The sequence below is a fragment of the Phalacrocorax carbo genome, chromosome 14 (assembly GCF_963921805.1).
Source record: "Phalacrocorax carbo chromosome 14, bPhaCar2.1, whole genome shotgun sequence".
Classification (NCBI taxonomy): Eukaryota; Metazoa; Chordata; class Aves; order Suliformes; family Phalacrocoracidae; genus Phalacrocorax; species Phalacrocorax carbo.
Genome location: NC_087526.1, coordinates 16,372,231 through 16,388,702, shown reverse-complemented (window position 1 = coordinate 16,388,702; position 16,472 = coordinate 16,372,231). Strand labels below are relative to the sequence as shown.

The 16,472-nt window shown below is 59.3% G+C and overlaps 1 protein-coding gene across 1 annotated transcript; it reads left to right on the top strand.

Moving 5' to 3' along the window:
• Positions 1-887: 887 nt before the first annotated feature.
• LOC135315646 (sacsin-like) lies at positions 888-16,146 on the top strand. The gene is made up of 7 exons (XM_064465024.1): positions 888-1,172; positions 1,593-1,680; positions 1,878-1,980; positions 2,287-2,433; positions 2,804-4,136; positions 4,380-4,468; positions 5,103-16,146. The coding sequence occupies exons 1-7, from the start codon at positions 898-900 to the stop codon at positions 15,131-15,133; spliced, it is 12,066 nt and encodes a 4,021-aa protein (XP_064321094.1). The 5' UTR covers positions 888-897; the 3' UTR covers positions 15,134-16,146.
• The last annotated feature ends 326 nt before the right edge of the window (positions 16,147-16,472 follow it).

The following is a 16,472-nucleotide window of genomic DNA, read 5'->3' as shown; positions in this document are numbered from 1 at the left end:
CCCAGTTTGAGTCTACAACATGGGTCCTTGCTGCCCCCGTACCTCACCAGTGCCTCTGTCCCTGACTGACCCTGGGCTCAGGGACTCTGCAGTACAGGGACAGCCCAAGTCCTTTGTTTACCAGTGCCTTTCTCAGTGCCCTCCAGGTCCTTGTACCCTCCTATTCCCTCTGTCCCCACATAGTTCTTGTGACTGGGGGATGTGCTCGGCTGCCTGTCCATGGGGACATACCGCATAGGGTCCACCAGGTGGGGACATCCCTCTAAGAAGTGACCTTTTTTAAAGAGTCAGGTGGGCTCATGGCCACCCAGAGTCTCCTTTTGACCAGTGGCATGGGGAGTTGGAAGACACCTGCTAAGACTTCCTTATATGAATCCCACCATAGCCCTTCAACCAATGGCCACGTACCCCCCCACCCCACAGCAATCCCATCCGACAGACTTGTCCCAAAGTCCTCCCTACCCCATAGCTATGCCCCACATGTACCTATCACCCATATACATGCTCCACATCCTCCCTGCCCCACTTCCATGTCTCCATGGTCTCCCACTCCACTGCCATGTCCTCCATGCACCCACCATATAGCTGCATCCCAGTGTCTCCCTGACCCATAGCAATTCTACCCCATAGCTATGTCTCTATGTCCCCACATGCCATAGTGATGTGGCCCTGCTCAGATCAATCCCACCCCACAGCTATGCCCCATGTAACTCCATCACCCCATAGCTGTATAGCCATGGTTCCCATGCCATTGCCATGGCCCCATGGCCACGTGCCCCACAGCCATATCCCCATGGACCTTGCCCCCCTGCCATACCCTAGCGGATCTCATTCCACTGCCACGGTCTTGCGGGCCCTGCCCCGTAGCCATAGACCTATGGCCCCTGCCCCATAGCCATGGCCCCGGGCCCCACCTACCATCCATCGCTGTACCCCCCTGACCCTGAGCCTTCCACCCATCCCCCACTCCCTTCCATGCTTCGGTTCTGGGTCTGGGGAAGAGCAACGAGCCCTGCTCGACTGAGAAACGAAACTACTCGGCCGGGGGGGCGGGGCCGGGGCCGCGGAGCCGGGGGGACCCGGGCATCCCGGGGCATCTGGGGGCCCCTCGTCGGCGGGGACGCAGGCGGGCCCTCTGCAGCCTCCGAAATGGCCCTCAAGCAGCCGAAAGCGTGAGTGGGGCTGGCGGGGGGGCACTGGGGTGTTATCGGGGTTTTATGGGGGCACGAGGGGAACGGCTGGAGGGTTCCGGCGGTCACTGGGGGCTGTTGGTGGGACTGGGGGGCTCCGGGCTTAGTGGCGAGACCGGAAGGCTTACTGAAGGAGGTGGGCATTACGGGGGGCTCAGGGCTTGCTGGGGGGATATGGGGGAGTTTCAGGGTTGCTGGAGGATCCCAGGAAGAGATGGGGGACTTGGGGAGGTGTGTGTGTGTGAGTCCTTGGAGATGGTTGTTTCAGTGGGTCCTGGGAGGAGGTAGGGTCCATTATCCCCCAAGGAGGGGGGCATCTTGGGGGATCTGAGGAGGACATGGGGATCCTGGTTACCCATGGAGCCCCCCCCCCCCCCCCCCCCCCTTCTGTCTACTTTGCAGGGAGGCCTTCTGCCAACAGGCACCCATCTTCCTTGACTACCTGCACAGCATCCTGCAGAAGTACCCTGACGGGGGGCAGATCCTTAAGGTGAGACCCCCGGGGAACCCAGCCACCTGGGCCCTCTTGCCCAGCTGGGCATACAGACCCCAGGCAGTTGAGGAGGGCGGTAGTCCTTGCCCAGCACCAGTCCCTGGACCTTGCTGCCCAGCTGGGAGAGTGGGTCAGTGCTTTTTCTCTGGGGGCTAGGGGGACCAGCTGTTCAGGCACTGATTCTCTTAACCCAGGAGCTGGTGCAGAACGCGGACGATGCTGGCGCTAATGAAGTTGTGTTTGTGTCTGACGAGCGGGAGTTTGACATCACCGGAGGGGGCCTGGAGGGCACCCAGGGTGAGAGGCGCTACGGGCACCGGGAGAGTCTGGACGAAGCGCAGGGCTGGCACTGGCAGGCACTGGGAGGGATTGGGGGATACTATTGAAGAATTGAAGAGGGATCAGAGCGGAACTCGGGGAACTGAAACCAATGAGGTGTTCTGGGATGTGCTGGGGGCACCGAGGCTACTGGGAGGACTCGGAGGTAGTGGGGGCACTGAGGAGGTTTTTGTGGGACTGGAGGGGGGACTGAAACTGTGGGGACACTGAGTGTGGGTTGTACGTGTCCCAGGTTTCCCCTAACCCATGGTCCTGACCCCCCAGGCCCAGCACTGCTGGCCTACAATGATGCCGTGATGTCCCCCCGGGACTGGACAGGGCTCCTGCGCCCAGGGGTGTCTCACAAGCAGAAGGACCCCAGCACCGTGGGGCGCTTCGGCCTGGGCTTCACTTCTGTCTACCACCTCACTGGTGAGCAGCACTGGGGGCCTCAACTGCAATTGAACTGGGGACATGAGCTGTACTGGAGGCTCTGAACTACAGGGCTGTGGAGTACTGGGGGGGCACTGAGGGAGTGCAAAATGGAGGGTTGTGTCTGAAGTGGGGAAACCTGGAGCACCAGGAGGCTGGGGGGAGGCTGGGTGGCAGTGGAGGCCAAGGCTGCAGCGGCAAACTGAGGGGGGACTGATGAATTGGGATTAAGTTTGGGATCATGGGAGGCACTGTGGGGTAGAATTTGAGGGTACTGGGTGGGCACTTGGGGCACTGATGGGTCTGGACGATCTGGGGAGGCAGTGGTGTCCTTGCCATTGCTGTTACCTCATGGTTCCCATATCCCCAGACCTGCCAGGTGTGCTGAGCCCCCCGTCCTTGGGGGTACTGGACCCGGAATGCCAGGTGCTGCTACTTGCCGGTGCCCGCTGGGATGTCTCTGCAGCCCAGGACCTTCCTGGCCTTTTTGAGCCCTTCTGGGCTGGCCTAGAAGCTGTGGGACAGCACCGTGACTCTGCCCGGGGCACCCTCTTCCGCTTCCCCCTCCGCCGGCAACCCTCGGGAATTTCTGCAGGGGTCTCCAATCCTGAGCGCCTCTGTAGCCTTTTCCAGACCTTCCTCACTGAGGCCCCTCTTGCCCTCCTCTTCCTCCGCCATGTCCGCCGCATGGCCCTGTACCGCGTGGCCCCTGATGGGGTCCAGACCCTCGTGGGGACCCTTGCGGCATCCTCTCAACCTCTCCCTGTCCCAGGGCCATCAGGGGATGCGGGGATGAGTCTGGCATGGCGCCTGGTGGCCCTGCATGGGGATGGGGTGGGCGATGGGAGTGAATGGCTGGTGGGCACGGGCAGGGCAACGGAGGGGCCAGCTGTGGCACTGGGCGCAGGGCTGGGGTGCTGCCCCGAGCTGAGCCTGGCGCACCCTCTCCATGGGCCCTGCCAAGGGCGGCTGTGCTGCTTCCTACCCCTGCCAGCCACGGAGGAGATGGCCACAGGGCTGCCCGTCCATGCCAGCGCCCCTTTTGCCCTCTCCGATGACCGCCGCCACCTCCGCTGGCCCGAGGAGGGTGAGGAGGGCACGGAAGATGCCCGCTGGAATGCTCTGCTGCTCCTTGGCCTTCTGCCGCGGGTCTACGGCCACATGGCTGTCGTGGTCACAGCTCTGCCTGGCACAGAATCGTACAGCATCTGGCCAGACCCAGAGTGCACGCCCAACAGTGGCCGCATCCGCAGTTTGGTGACCCAAGTTTGCCGGGAGCTGGCGGCTGCCCACACCCTGGTGCCAGCCACGGAGGGAGCCACAGGGCGGCTGCGGCCCCCTGAGGCTGTGCTGCTGCCGGAGGCTGGAGGCGATGTGGCTGCACGGCGGGTGGTCCAGGCCTTGCTGGTGGCAGCTGGGGAGCCAGTGGCTGATGTCCCAGCCCACGTCCGGAGGGCACTGGCTTTGGGGATGGCGGAAGGCATGCGGGAGGCCACGGCGGGCCACGTGCGGGAGGTGCTGCGGCACCACGGGGCCGTAGGCCTCCCAGCTGCCGACCGGCTCTCCCTGCTGCGCTACGTGGCCAGGGATGGGTGCCATGCTGAGCTGCGGGGTCTCCCCCTCCTGCCTCGTGCCGATGGGACCTTCGTGGCCTTTGGGACTGCGTCAGCCATTGTCTACGTGGACACGTCCGACTGCCCCAGGTGAGGCCACATCCCCAGGCAGCCCCCTTCCCTGCAGGAGTGGGCAGGTGAGACGGTTGCCCAGGGTGCAGCTCCCGCTCTTGAGCTGAAAGTGGAGCCAGGGTCAAACCTCGACGTTTGGGTACCTCACCACCCTCATCCTCTCCCCCAGTCACACCGAGTGGCAGCTGAGCCAGGTGTCCAGGAAGCTGCCTGCCGCCCATTACCCCTCTAGTTCCCCAGCACCTCTGTTTGTCCCCACAGGGAGCTCCTGCCCGGCCTGGCCGCGTCCTTTGTGCCCTCAGACCTGGAGCCAGGCTTGGACAGCCTCCTGCGAGGCATTGCCAAGGCGGGTAAGAGACGGGGGCCCTGGGCCACCTTTGGATCCCCTAATCTCCCTCTAAACCCCAATGTCCCTAGGCACACTTGTACACCCCTGGGCTCCTCTGCAGGCCCAATATTGCCCTGTACCACACTGATATTCCTTGTACACAGCTGGGGTCCCTGATCGTGCCTGAGGTCCCTTTCGTGGCTTCCCCCATCCATTCAACAGCACTGTAGATCTCGAGTCTCACTGCCGCTCTCCATTTTGGGGTGTGTTGTCTGAGCCGAGGGCCACCTCTCCTATCCTGCATCTCCCTGTGTCTCTGGGGACTCGCCTGTCCTTGCTGTTCTTCCCACATTCCTCCGTCCCATCTGTGCTCCCTCGGATCCTGGGTCTCTCTGTGTTTCCCATCTGAGGATCCCAATACTGGTCCCCCTAACACCTCTTTCCCTCAGATCTCCTGTATCACCACCGGTCTGGGGATGCCCTGTTCCTCCTACTCAGGGTATCCACTGTCCCTCCAGAGCCCAGGTCCTCCCATCCCCAGTATGGGGGCCCCCCATGCCCTGCAGATCTCAGGTTCTTTCCCCAACATCCTGCGTCCCTCTGCCAGGTCCCAGGTCCCATGTACTGCTTGTCCAGCCTCTGCCTCCTACACACAGGTCTCTTCCCCAACCTGGTTCTGCTGGACCCAGCCGTGACTGTCCAGACCCTACGCTCGGCTCTGCCCCTGACCTGGACATCCCAGTCTTCAACCCCAGTGACCTGGTGCCCGGCCCAAGGCCTCCCCCAGCCTCCAGCCTCCTGGTTCCCAGCCCTGTGGAGATTCCTGGCCAGCCATGTGGAAGACCTAGGCCCTCTGGAGGGACTCCCTCTCATCGCCCTGTCCCAACTGGATACCCCCAGCATCCGTCTGGCTCCACTGATACCCCAGTCCAGTCTTATCTTCCAGGCATGGGAGGACCAGTGCCTGCCATCTGCTGTGGCCTCTGTCCTGGAGGTCCTGGGTTGTTCAGTGGTGCCGCCAGGCATGTGGCATCGCTCCCTGCCCTACTATGTCCTGCCTCCATCCCCACTCAATGCCCTGCGGGCCCTAGGCAGGCAGGGGACTTCAAGTGTGGCCTCCCACCTGGCCTTACTGCCTGCTGCAGATGTGCTCACCCTCCGGCTCTACCTGGCAGACATCCCATCCCTGACAAAGCAGGACAGGGACACACTGGCTGCTCTGCCCCTCTTCATCGCACTGCCCTGCTTGGCCACGCCGCAGCCCATGGAGCTGGTACCAGCCGGTGCCACCCCAGCGCTGGAGCCAGAGCTGGAACTGCCGAGAGATGTGGTGCTGCCGAAGGCCATGTTGCAGTGCCGGGATGAAGCTGACCGGCGGCTCCTGGGGCGGCTTCAGAGGCCCCTCATCAGTGCAGCCCACATGGCGCTGGAGGCCATCAACGCCGTGGCCGAGGGCGCCTATGCAGGGCGGGCAGCTGAGATACAGGCTCTGCTGCTCTGGGTGCTGCAGCATGGAGACATCCTCTTTGCACAGAGCCCCTCACTGCAGCAGGCCTGCAGCAGGCTGGCCTTCCTGGAGACTCCCAACGGCCCCAAATGCCCGCAAGACCTCTACGACCCCTGCGAGAGCACCTTGCAGGCACTGCTGGGCCCTGAGCACTTTCCTCCTGCTGCCTTCCACAGTCCGCCTGTCCTCCGTGCCTTGAAAGCCCTGGGTTTGCGGCATGGTGAGGGCTGCCTCGTGCCTTCAGACATCCTAGAGGCTGCAGCAAGTGTGAGTAAGGGTGACGCAGCGGCTCTGGACAGGGCTCAGGCACTGATCGAGGTCTGCAACTGCCCCAAGGAACTGGCTGGCTTCAGCGCTGAAAAGCTCAGGCAGCTCCAGGAGCTGCCATGGGTGCCTCGTTCCAAATGCACTGGAAATCCTGGGCAGCCCTTCCTGCCCCCCAAGGAGCTGCGGTCCACCCAGTACCAGGCCTTGGTGGGGCTTGCCATGCACCTGACTGGTGCCTTTGTGCCAGAGGCAGAGAAGAAGCTGGGGCTGAGCCAGACACCACCGCCAGAGAGAGTGTGGGAGCAACTAAGACAGCTGGCAGCATGCAGCAACATGGATGAGGTAGGTCCTGCACTCCGGCCTGTCTACCAGCACATGCAGGAAGACTTGAAGACCTTTAGGGCTGCTCCGGATGATGCTGTCGTGTGGACTGGTGCTGGGTTTGTCCTGCCATGTGATGCTGTGCTGGGCTATCCAGAGAAGCTGGAGCTGGGGATGCTGGTGCCCTGCGTGCCCCCTGACTTCCTGCCCTATAGCTGCCTCTTCAGGGCTTGGGGGGTGGAGGCAAGGGTGAGCGAGGAGAGGGTGGTTGCAGCTCTGCGCCGCCTGGGCCAGGACATAGACACACGCAGCTCAAGAGCTGGCACTGCAGCAGAGTTGGAAGTGGCTCTAGCTGTCCTGGAGTGGCTTAAGAGCCAGGGGCACCATGGCGAGGGCACAGTGCCGATTCCTGTGAGGATTCTGGATGGCTCAGGCTTTGCCCTCCGCCCGGCTGCCTCTACTGTGTACCTGGACATGGAGCTGGAGGCAGAGGAGGATGTTCAGGAGGTGGTACATGAGGCAGTGCCATCCAGCACGGCCAGATTCCTCGGCACGGAGCTGCTCAGCACGCGGGTGCTAGGGCTGGAGCCATTTACAGCCTGCGGCCCCTCAGAGCCCATCACCTTACGGCTTCACAACATCCTCCAGGAGTATGGTGAGGAGGGTGACCTCTTCACAGAGATTGTCCAGAATGCAGAAGATGCTGGAGCTACTGTGTGCCGCTTCCTCCTGGACCTCCGACACCCCAGAAAGGCCACCTCTGGGCTGCTGGACCCTGGCATGGCTGCCTGCCATGGCCCAGCCCTCTGGGCCTACAACAATGCCCTGTTCACGGAGGATGACCTCCGTAACATCACACGGGTTGGGGCTTCTAAGAAGGAGGGCCAGGCAGGCCAGATCGGGCGCTTTGGGCTGGGCTTCAGCTCTGTGTACCGTGTCACAGATGTGCCAGCAGTGCTGAGTGGGGAGACACTGCTCATCTTTGATCCTAATGGCACCCACCTGGCCAAGCACATCCCCAGGGCCGGCTGCCCTGGCATCCGCCTGGACTTCTCCAGCCGACCACGCATCCTCCGTGCCTTTGCTGAGCAGTTCTGGCCGTACCACGGTGTCTTTGGGTGCCACCTGCCTGAGCCAGAACCCTTTCCAGGGAGCCTTTTCCGCCTGCCTTTTCGCACTGAAGAGGAAGCTGTGACATCACAGATTTGCTCAGAGGCCTTTGGTACAGAGCGCATCCAGTCCCTTGGCACCAGCTTCCTTGGCTCGAACCGACTCCTGCTGCTCTTCCTGCAGAGGGTGAGGGAGATGTCCCTGGAGATGCTGCCAGACATGGCTGCCTCTGCAGAGGATACCGTGCCTCTGGCCATGCTGTGGCGAAAGGAGATCCGAGACTTGGGGTCCTCTGGGGAACCCTCAAGCTGGGCAGCCATCAGGCAGCTTACAGCCCGTGAGGAGGCATCCCAGACCACATGGCACTACCTAGTTTTGGTGTGTAAGGATGATGGGGAGTTGCTGGAACTGTTTCACCGGAACACACAGGCAGGGCTCCATCCTCTACCTCCCATGGCTGGTGTGGCCCTTCCCCTTGCCCTTACTGCAGATGGCAAGTGGGTCCCACATCTGGGTGCTGAGGAGGGGCAAGTCTTCTGCCACCTTCCCATGCCAATTACCTCAGGGCTGCCAATCCACGTGCATGGGGCCTTCAGCATCCTCTCAAACCGCAAGGGGCTGTGGGACACAGCGGAGCGGGGTGAGTGGAACCGGGTGCTGCTCCGCAATGCCGTGCCAGTTGCCTGGCTCCGGGCGCTTGACCACCTCCGCACCATGCATGAGGCAGGTGAGTTGAAGAACTATGAATATCATGTCTTCTGGCCAGACGCTGACACTGCCCGTTACCCATTTACGGAAGCTGTGACTGGTTTCTACCATGCTGTGGCAGCCAGGGATGGCCCCAGGCTCTTTTCTGATGGCTACTCATGGTGCTCACTGCAAGATGCCCGCTTCCTTCACCAGGCTGTGGTCAGACACCCCAAGCTGGGTGCTGTGGCAAAGCGTGTCTTTGCCACCACCCTGCCCCATCCCTGGTTAGCTGTGACCTTGCCAGAGAAGGTGCGGAGGGGCCTTGGGAAGGCAGCAGATGCTGGCACCTATGACTGGCCCCGCTTTCACTGCGAGCTTGTGCTTCCCAACTTGAAAGACCTGTTGGCTGTTGACCGGGACCCACTGCTTCTCCATGCGCTGGATATGTCCCATGATGATGTGGACAAAGTGCTGCAGAGAGTGCCCTGTATTCCTGCCACCCCTCATGGCCACCTGCAGCTCATCAATTGCCTGGTGCATCCCAGAGGCCGCATTGCCTCTTTATATGACCCTAAGGATGGGCGCTTCCCCACTGGGGATGCCTTCCTCTCCCCGGAAAGACTAAGCCGTCTGGAGAGGCTGGGCATGGTTAAGGACACAGTAACCCTGCCTGAGCTGCTGGAGCGGGCAAAGACAGTGCAGCTTATCTGGACTGAGGACTGTGCCCAGGGCTGTCAGAGGGCTACCTGCATCCTTGAGCTGCTTCAGGATGCAGTGGAGGAGAGGGTGAACAACACCATTCAGGCAGCTTTCCAGACTGTGCCCTTCCTCCCTGGTACACTGCCAACTGGTGAACATGTGCTGTTGCCAGCTGCCCAGCTCTACCATCACCTCCGTGCCCCACTAGTGGGACTTGTCCATGCTACCTTGGCTCCTAAGGTGCTGGGAAAAAAATTCAGCCTTCCCAAGGAGGTTGCATCCTTCTTGGGGCTGGACCGGCAGCCACCAGCAGCTACAGTCCTTGAGCAGCTGAAGGCACTGAGCTGTAGCTCCAACGCTCTCCCTTTGAAGACCCTGCAGGAGAGCGCCTGCTGCTGCTACAGTTACCTACATGAGCTGCTCCGGAGAGATCACGCCAGCTGGGGTGAGGTGGCTTCTGCAGTGGCCCAAGGGGAGCCCTTTATCTTGGTGGGCTCCCGCTTTATGCCGGTCACAGCTGTGGCTAAGATGCTGTTATTTAAGGCTGCCCCGTATCTTCACCAGCTCCCAGAGCAGTACCAACACTACAGCCAGCTCTGGGAGTGTGTAGGCCTGCGCCACACATTCACCTGGGATGATTATGCCCAAGTGCTCTGCATCCTGGCAGAGATGCATGCTGGAGAGCCACTGCCTGCTGCAGAGCTGGCTCTGGCCTTGAGGCTGGTGTCTTGTGGCCTGATGTCAGTTGACAAAAAGCCAGATGCCTACCAGACCCAGCAACTCTTTCTACCTGACCAGGAGGGCATTTTGCGTCCACGGGACAAGCTCCACTTCAATGATACACCATGGATGCCAGTGGACAGAGATGTCCTGCTGTGTCATGAACAGCTGTGCCGAGCCACAGCCCTGCACTTTGGGGTGCCTACTACACGCCACCGGGCACTGGAGAAGAGCCGCCTGCTCACTGCAGATCTGAGCCTCTGGGTGCAGCCATTTGGTGCCCATGAAGACTTGCCTACACGGCTGAAGAACATCTTGGGTGAGTACTCAGCAGCCTCTTGCGATATGGTGAAAGAGTTGCTCCAGAATGCAGATGATGCTGGTGCGGGGCTTGTGCATTTTGTGTGGGACCGCCGGCAGCACCCCGTGGATACCACTTTCAGTGAGAACTGGAACTTCCTGCAGGGCCCTGCCCTCTGCATCTACAGTGACAGACCCTTCCAGCAGCAGGACATTGAAGGCATTCAGCAACTGGGGGTAGGTGGCAAGCGAGGCCGGCAGGATGTCACAGGCAAATATGGCCTTGGCTTCAACACTGTCTTTCATTTTACTGACTGCCCAGCCTTCCTTACCGGAGACAGTGCCCTGTGTGTCTTTGACCCCCATCTCTACTACGTGCCCGGAGCCACAGCTGAGAGGCCTGGCGGGATGTTTGCTGTCCACCATGAATTCAAGAGGACCTTTCCAGACATTTATGGCACCTTCCTACCTTCATTCTTCAACCTGAACCAGGGTGTCCTTTTCCGGCTGCCCCTCCGCACTGCAACTGGACCTGCCATCTCCAAGGTATCCAACATGGTTGTGCGGGACCAAGACATCATGGCTGTGGAGACAGTACTGGCTGAGGAAGGTGAGGACTTGATGCTCTTCCTCCGGCACCTCCGCACCGTGATCTTCTCTGAGATCCCCCCAGATGGGGGGCAGATGTTGGAGAAGCTGCGGGTGGCCACACAGCTGACAGATAGTGATGCAGAGCTAAGACAGGGTTTCCAAATGAGATTGAGCCAAGCCATGGATGGGTTTGGCCCCACCTCTGTCTCCTATATCATGAGAGTCAAAACCAGCAAGTCCAGGGCCAGCACCATGTGGAGGGTGATCTCCCAAATTGGGGTGCAGGAAGGGGCTGAGGAGTCTCCAGTGCCTGGGCAGATGCCCTATGGGACTGTGGCTGGCTGCCTGACACCATTGGACTTGAACAAAGTCACGAGCAAAGCTTTCTGCACCCTGCCACTGCCACTGACCACAGGGTTGCCTGTGCACATCAATGCCAACTTCTCTGTGAATGCGGCCAGACGCAATCTCTGCCAGGACCCAGGCAGCACAGAGGCAGCCTGGAATGACTTCTTGCTCCGTCACTTGGTGACTCCACTATACTGTGCCTTTCTCACCAGGCAGTGGAAAGCCCTGGGGCCTGAAGGGCTCCAGTTCAGGTCTCTGGAGGTCTGCCAGAAGCACCTTGTCTCCCACTACCTCCAGTTCTTCCCTACTGTTACAGAGGTGCTCCCTACCTTTCAGGACCTGGTGAGGAATGTCTACAGGCACCTCAGTCATGAACGCCTGCCCCTGGTGCCAGTGTACCATGTGAAGCCCCCTGACAGCGTGGTGACATTGACCTGGGCATGTCCAGGTGGTGGGGATGTGCTAACGGAGCCATACTTCCTCCAGGAGAAGCTTGATCCAGCTCTCCAGGAGGTGCTGCAGCACCTGAACATGAACCTGGTGCCATCATTTGCCCAGCTGCAGCTGATCTATAAGGGGTTCATTGAAGCCCAAGTGCAGGCTGTTGCCTTGGAGCCAGCCTCTCTCCGGTGCTTCCTCCAGGCCCTGGCCAGCCCCCTGCCCTGTGTGCTGGCTGAGACACCCCTGAGGACCCCAAGGAACTGTTCCGTCCTGCTGAAATACTTCCTTGAGGTCAATGCAGAACTGGAAGGCCTGCCCTTGTTGGCCACACATGATGGCTGCCTGAATGCCCTCAGCACCCACCACCCAGTCTTCAAAAACACCTTTGCCCACCTCTTCCCCCACCAAAGCCATCGCTTTGCTGATAAGTTAATTTCTGACTTGACCCTGCCTTGCTTTGTGAAGGACCTTGGCCTCCTGGAGGCGATACCACTCATCCAGGAGGCACTGGGTCAGCTGAAGAGGACCACAGAGAAGAAGTGGCTCAAGGAGCTGTGGAAGTTATTCAGTGCTGTGGTCAACACAGCGGAGGACATGGATTCATTCATGGATGGTCTCCGGGATATGGTGGTGCTGCCTGTTCAGGGCTATGAAAGAGACTCGGAGCAGCTGCTGGCACTATCCTCCCTCCCCAATGTTCTTTTTGACTGTGACTCAGAGGTGGCCAAGGTGCTGCACAAACTGGGCATCCCTGTGCTCCAGAAGTCCCTGCTGCCTCTTTATTTTGCCTACAGCTACCTGAAGAAAAGGACACTGCAGGCCACAGAGCCCAAGGCTGTGGTGGCCCAGCTGGCGGCCACCAGAGATGATCTCCGCTGGAGGGACTTAAAGGAGAGAGATGTTTCATTCCTGCTGTACTTTGTGCAGGGAAAACTGGATTTGGTGGCACTGGAGCAGCTCAAGCTCCTGCCTCTCTTTCGGAAGTATGGTGGGGGCTATGTACCTGTGGCATCCTACCACAAGGTGCTGTTGCTCAAAAGCCAGTTCTCAGAACTGCCTCTGGGTGTCCAAGCCCTGTACAACCTGGAGAAGGGCATGTTGCTGCTCAGAGCAGACAAGATCTACCTGAATCTGCACAAGAATTTGCAGTGGAAGCTCATAGATGACCAGCAGCTCTTCTTGACCGTGGTGCTGCCCCGGCTGTCCCAGCTCACAGCTGCAGAGCTTATGGAAGCTGTGCGCTTGTTCCTTACCCTGCGACACTGCTATCAAATTAAGTTCAACAAAGATGATGTGGCAGCTTTTCAGACTGTGGCCTTTATACCCGATGCCAACGGTGTGCTGCGCCTGGCCTCCTACTTCTATGACAACACACCCTCCTTCTGCACTCTGCGGCTCCAACACCGCTTTGTCCCTGAGTCTTTCTTTGAGGAACTAGGTTACAACCAGAAGGCTGCTAAGGGCTTCCTGCTTGAGGCAGGTGTCTGCACCAACCTCTCTGTGGAGGATTTTGTGGCACTGGCCCAGGAGATAGAGCATGAAGCCACTCAGGCTAGGTGCCACACTGAAGATCTGCTGGCGCGACAGCAGGAGATGCACCAACAGCTTGTTAGCCTGTTGGAGAATCCGTTGTCAAAGGATTTCCTACAGCAAATTGCCACAATCCACTTCCTGCCTCCACTGGACATCCACCCAGATTTGAGGAGCCTCCATCCCCCTTTTGCAGCCTGCACGAAGCCTGTGGCCCTGAAGGGCAGCGTTTACTGCTGCAAAGAAGATGTGGCTGAGCTCCTGTGGACATCAGCCACCATCCTGCCGAAGTCCTTGGCGCTCAAGCAGGACGACCTGAAGGCCATGGGAGTCTGTGTAGAGATACCCACTGCCTTGGTGGTGGCCAACCTGGAGCAGGTGTGCAGGGCAACATGCCAGACGCCTCACCAGGTGAATACACGGGTCAGAGTGCTCAAGAAAGTGTACCAATTCTTACAGATCCATCTGAAGGAGGTAGATGCAGAGCACCTTGCTAAGTTGCCTGTGGTGCTGGCCAAGTCAGAGCACATGGCCATGCCGTGTCAAGTGGTGACATCACTCCCAGATGAGGCTGACTTTTACCCTTACCTCCTCACGCCTGACCCACGCGTGGCTGTCTATGGAGACCTCTTGAAACACCTTGGGGTGGTCCTGCTCCCCACACTAACTCACTACAGCCATGTCCTGGCCCAAATCTACCAGGAGAGCCATGTGAGTGGGACCCTCAATAGTACCCAGAAGAAGACAGTCCTGCTGGCCACACAGCACTTCTTCCAGCTGCTGCGGGAGGCACAGGAGCCCCCCGATTTCTCCACTGTGACTGAGCTGTACTTGCTAAGCACTGCTGACTGCCTAGAGCCATCCCACAGGCTATACTTCAATGACTGCGTGTCCTCAAGTACCTTTAGGATCTTGGAGAAGACTTTTGTGTTTATCGCTGAACTGCCAGTGACCGGGTGTAATGCCTGGTGGCTGCTGCAAATGCTACCACAGCACCTGCGGCCACGGGCGCTTTCAGAGGTCACAGAGCAGCAGCTGGAGGAGGGCGGTCTGCAGCTATGTTGCTATGGTTCTCACTGCCCTGGGCAGAGGCGTCTGCAGACCCTCCTGGTATCACCATGGTTTAGGATGGGGCTGGAAGCCTTGCTCCGGTGGCAGAGTCACAGGGCTATGGCAAGAATGGAGGGGGATGGTGGCTTTGCAGTGGAGCAGCTGAAAGTGCAGTGCTGCAAGGACATCCGCACTGTGCTGATCCACCATGGTGCAAAGGTGGAGGGCAGCTCCCAGCCACGGGTCATCCATGTGAGCCTGTCTGATGGTGCCCAGCGACTCCTCTACATCCGGCATGCAGATATGGTGCTGAACCGGCACCAGCTGAGGGTCGTGGAAACACTAGCGCAGGAGATCAATATCATCCTGGGTGGACAGCTGGAAGCACCCGCCTTGTCAGTGCTGCGTGAAATGCTGGTCTGCCAGGAGCCACAGGATGTGGTCTTTGTTCTGGAGGAGAATGACGTGGCACTGGTTGGTGCTGCACCAGAGCTGGAGCTGGAGCTGGAGAAGCAACTGCAGGAGGAGGCTGTGGCAGAAAGGAAGCCATGGAAGGATTGGCACAGCCTGATGCCAGAGGCGAGTGGTGATGGGGATCACAGGCTCGCAACCTTGTGGCAACCGGGGGCTGTCAAGCAGCCAAAGGTGTTGCAGGACCTCTGTGGCCAGTACAACACTGCAAGCGCCATGGAACCAACTCCATCCATCCCAGAAGCCCAGCGGTGGCTGCGACAGGCCGAGAATGACCTGCAGGCAGCTCACAATGACATCAGGCACTGCTGCCCCAACTGGGTCCTCTTCAAGGTGCATCAGGCTCTGGAGAAGGCGCTGGTGGCTGCTGTACTTTGCCATGGTGAGGCCTCTAAGGCCCCAGTGGGGCTGGTGGGGCTGGCCCAATGGCTGGAAGCAGTGGAGCCAAAGCTGAGGGGCCTGGCAAAGAAGGTGGAGTGGTTGCACGGCTGTGGCGTGGATGGCAAGGCCACACAGTACCCGAGTTACCACCCCTTCCCCATCACCCCCAAAGAGGCCTTTGACAGTGTGGATGAGGAGGAGATACTGCAGCAGGTGCAAGGAGTGCTGGGGAGGCTGCAGGACCACGTGGACAGAATGTGAGGATGTCCCCACAGAGGGGGCACTGGCAACTGGGCCATGGGACCACCATGGACCCACCATGGACCTGTCATGGACTCACCACAGACAATTCCAGACTGCCCAGCCCTGCAGCAGGGCTGGACTGAGGTAGGAGGGATTTGGGGACTGATAGGGGGTCTAAGGCTGCTGAAAGTCACGGGGTAGCATGTGCTGTTGGCATGCCTTGAGAGCAGGGGAAATAAAGTACAATAAGAAATGTTGTGGTGCTGGTAGAGCCTTCACTAACAGTGTGGTCAGGGGACATGGAGAAGTGGTAGGTGACTTGAGGTGTGTGGAAGGTGAAGCTGGCAATGAAGGGGCTTAGAGGATTGTGGTGGGTTGACTTTGGCTAGCCACCAGGTGCCTAGGAAGCCACTCTATCACTCCACCTCTTCAACAGGACACAGACACATAATGAAAATCTCATGGGACATGATAAGGACAGGGAGGTCACTCACCAATTGCTGTCACAGGCAAAACAGACTTGACTTGGGGAAGTGAAATTAATTTATTGCCAGTTAAACAGAGTAGAGTAATGAGAAATAAGAATAAACCCAAAATACCTTCCCCCACCCCTCCTTTCTTCCTGGGCTCAACTTCACTCCTGACTCTTCTATCTCCTCTTCCCCGAGTGGTGCTGGGGGATGGGGAATGTGGGTTGGGGTCGGCTTGTAAGACTTTGTCTCTGCGCTCCTTCCTCCTCACACTGTTCCCCTGCCCCAGTGTGGGGACCCTCCCATGGGAGACAATTCTGCACTGATTTCTTCAACATGGGTCCTTCCCATGGGCTGCAGTTCTTCAAGAACTGCTCTGGCATAGGTCCTTTACTTGGGGTGCAGCCCTTCAGGAACAGACCGCTCCAGTGTGGGTCCCCCACAGGGCCACAGGTCCTGCCAGAAGACCTGCTCCTGCATGGACTCCTCTCCACAGGCCGCAGCCCCTGCCAGGAGCCTGCTCCAGTGTGGGCTCTCCATGGGCTGCATCTCCACCAGCTGTACTGTGTTCCACTGTGGTCCTCCATGGGCTACAGGGCAACAACTTACATCACCATGGTCTTCACCATGGGCTGCAGGGGAATCTCTCCTCTGGCACCTGGAGCACCTCCTTCCTCTCCTTCTTCACTGACCTTTGTGTCTGCAGAGCTGTTTCTCTCTCATATTCTCCCTCCTCCCTCCCAGCTGCTGTTTCACAGTGGTTTTTATCCCTTCTTAAATATGTTATCACAGAGGCGCTACCAACACTGCTGACTGGGTCGGCTTTGGCCAGCAGCAGGTCCAGCTTGAAGCCAGCTGCAACTATCTCTGGCCGACATGGGGGCAGC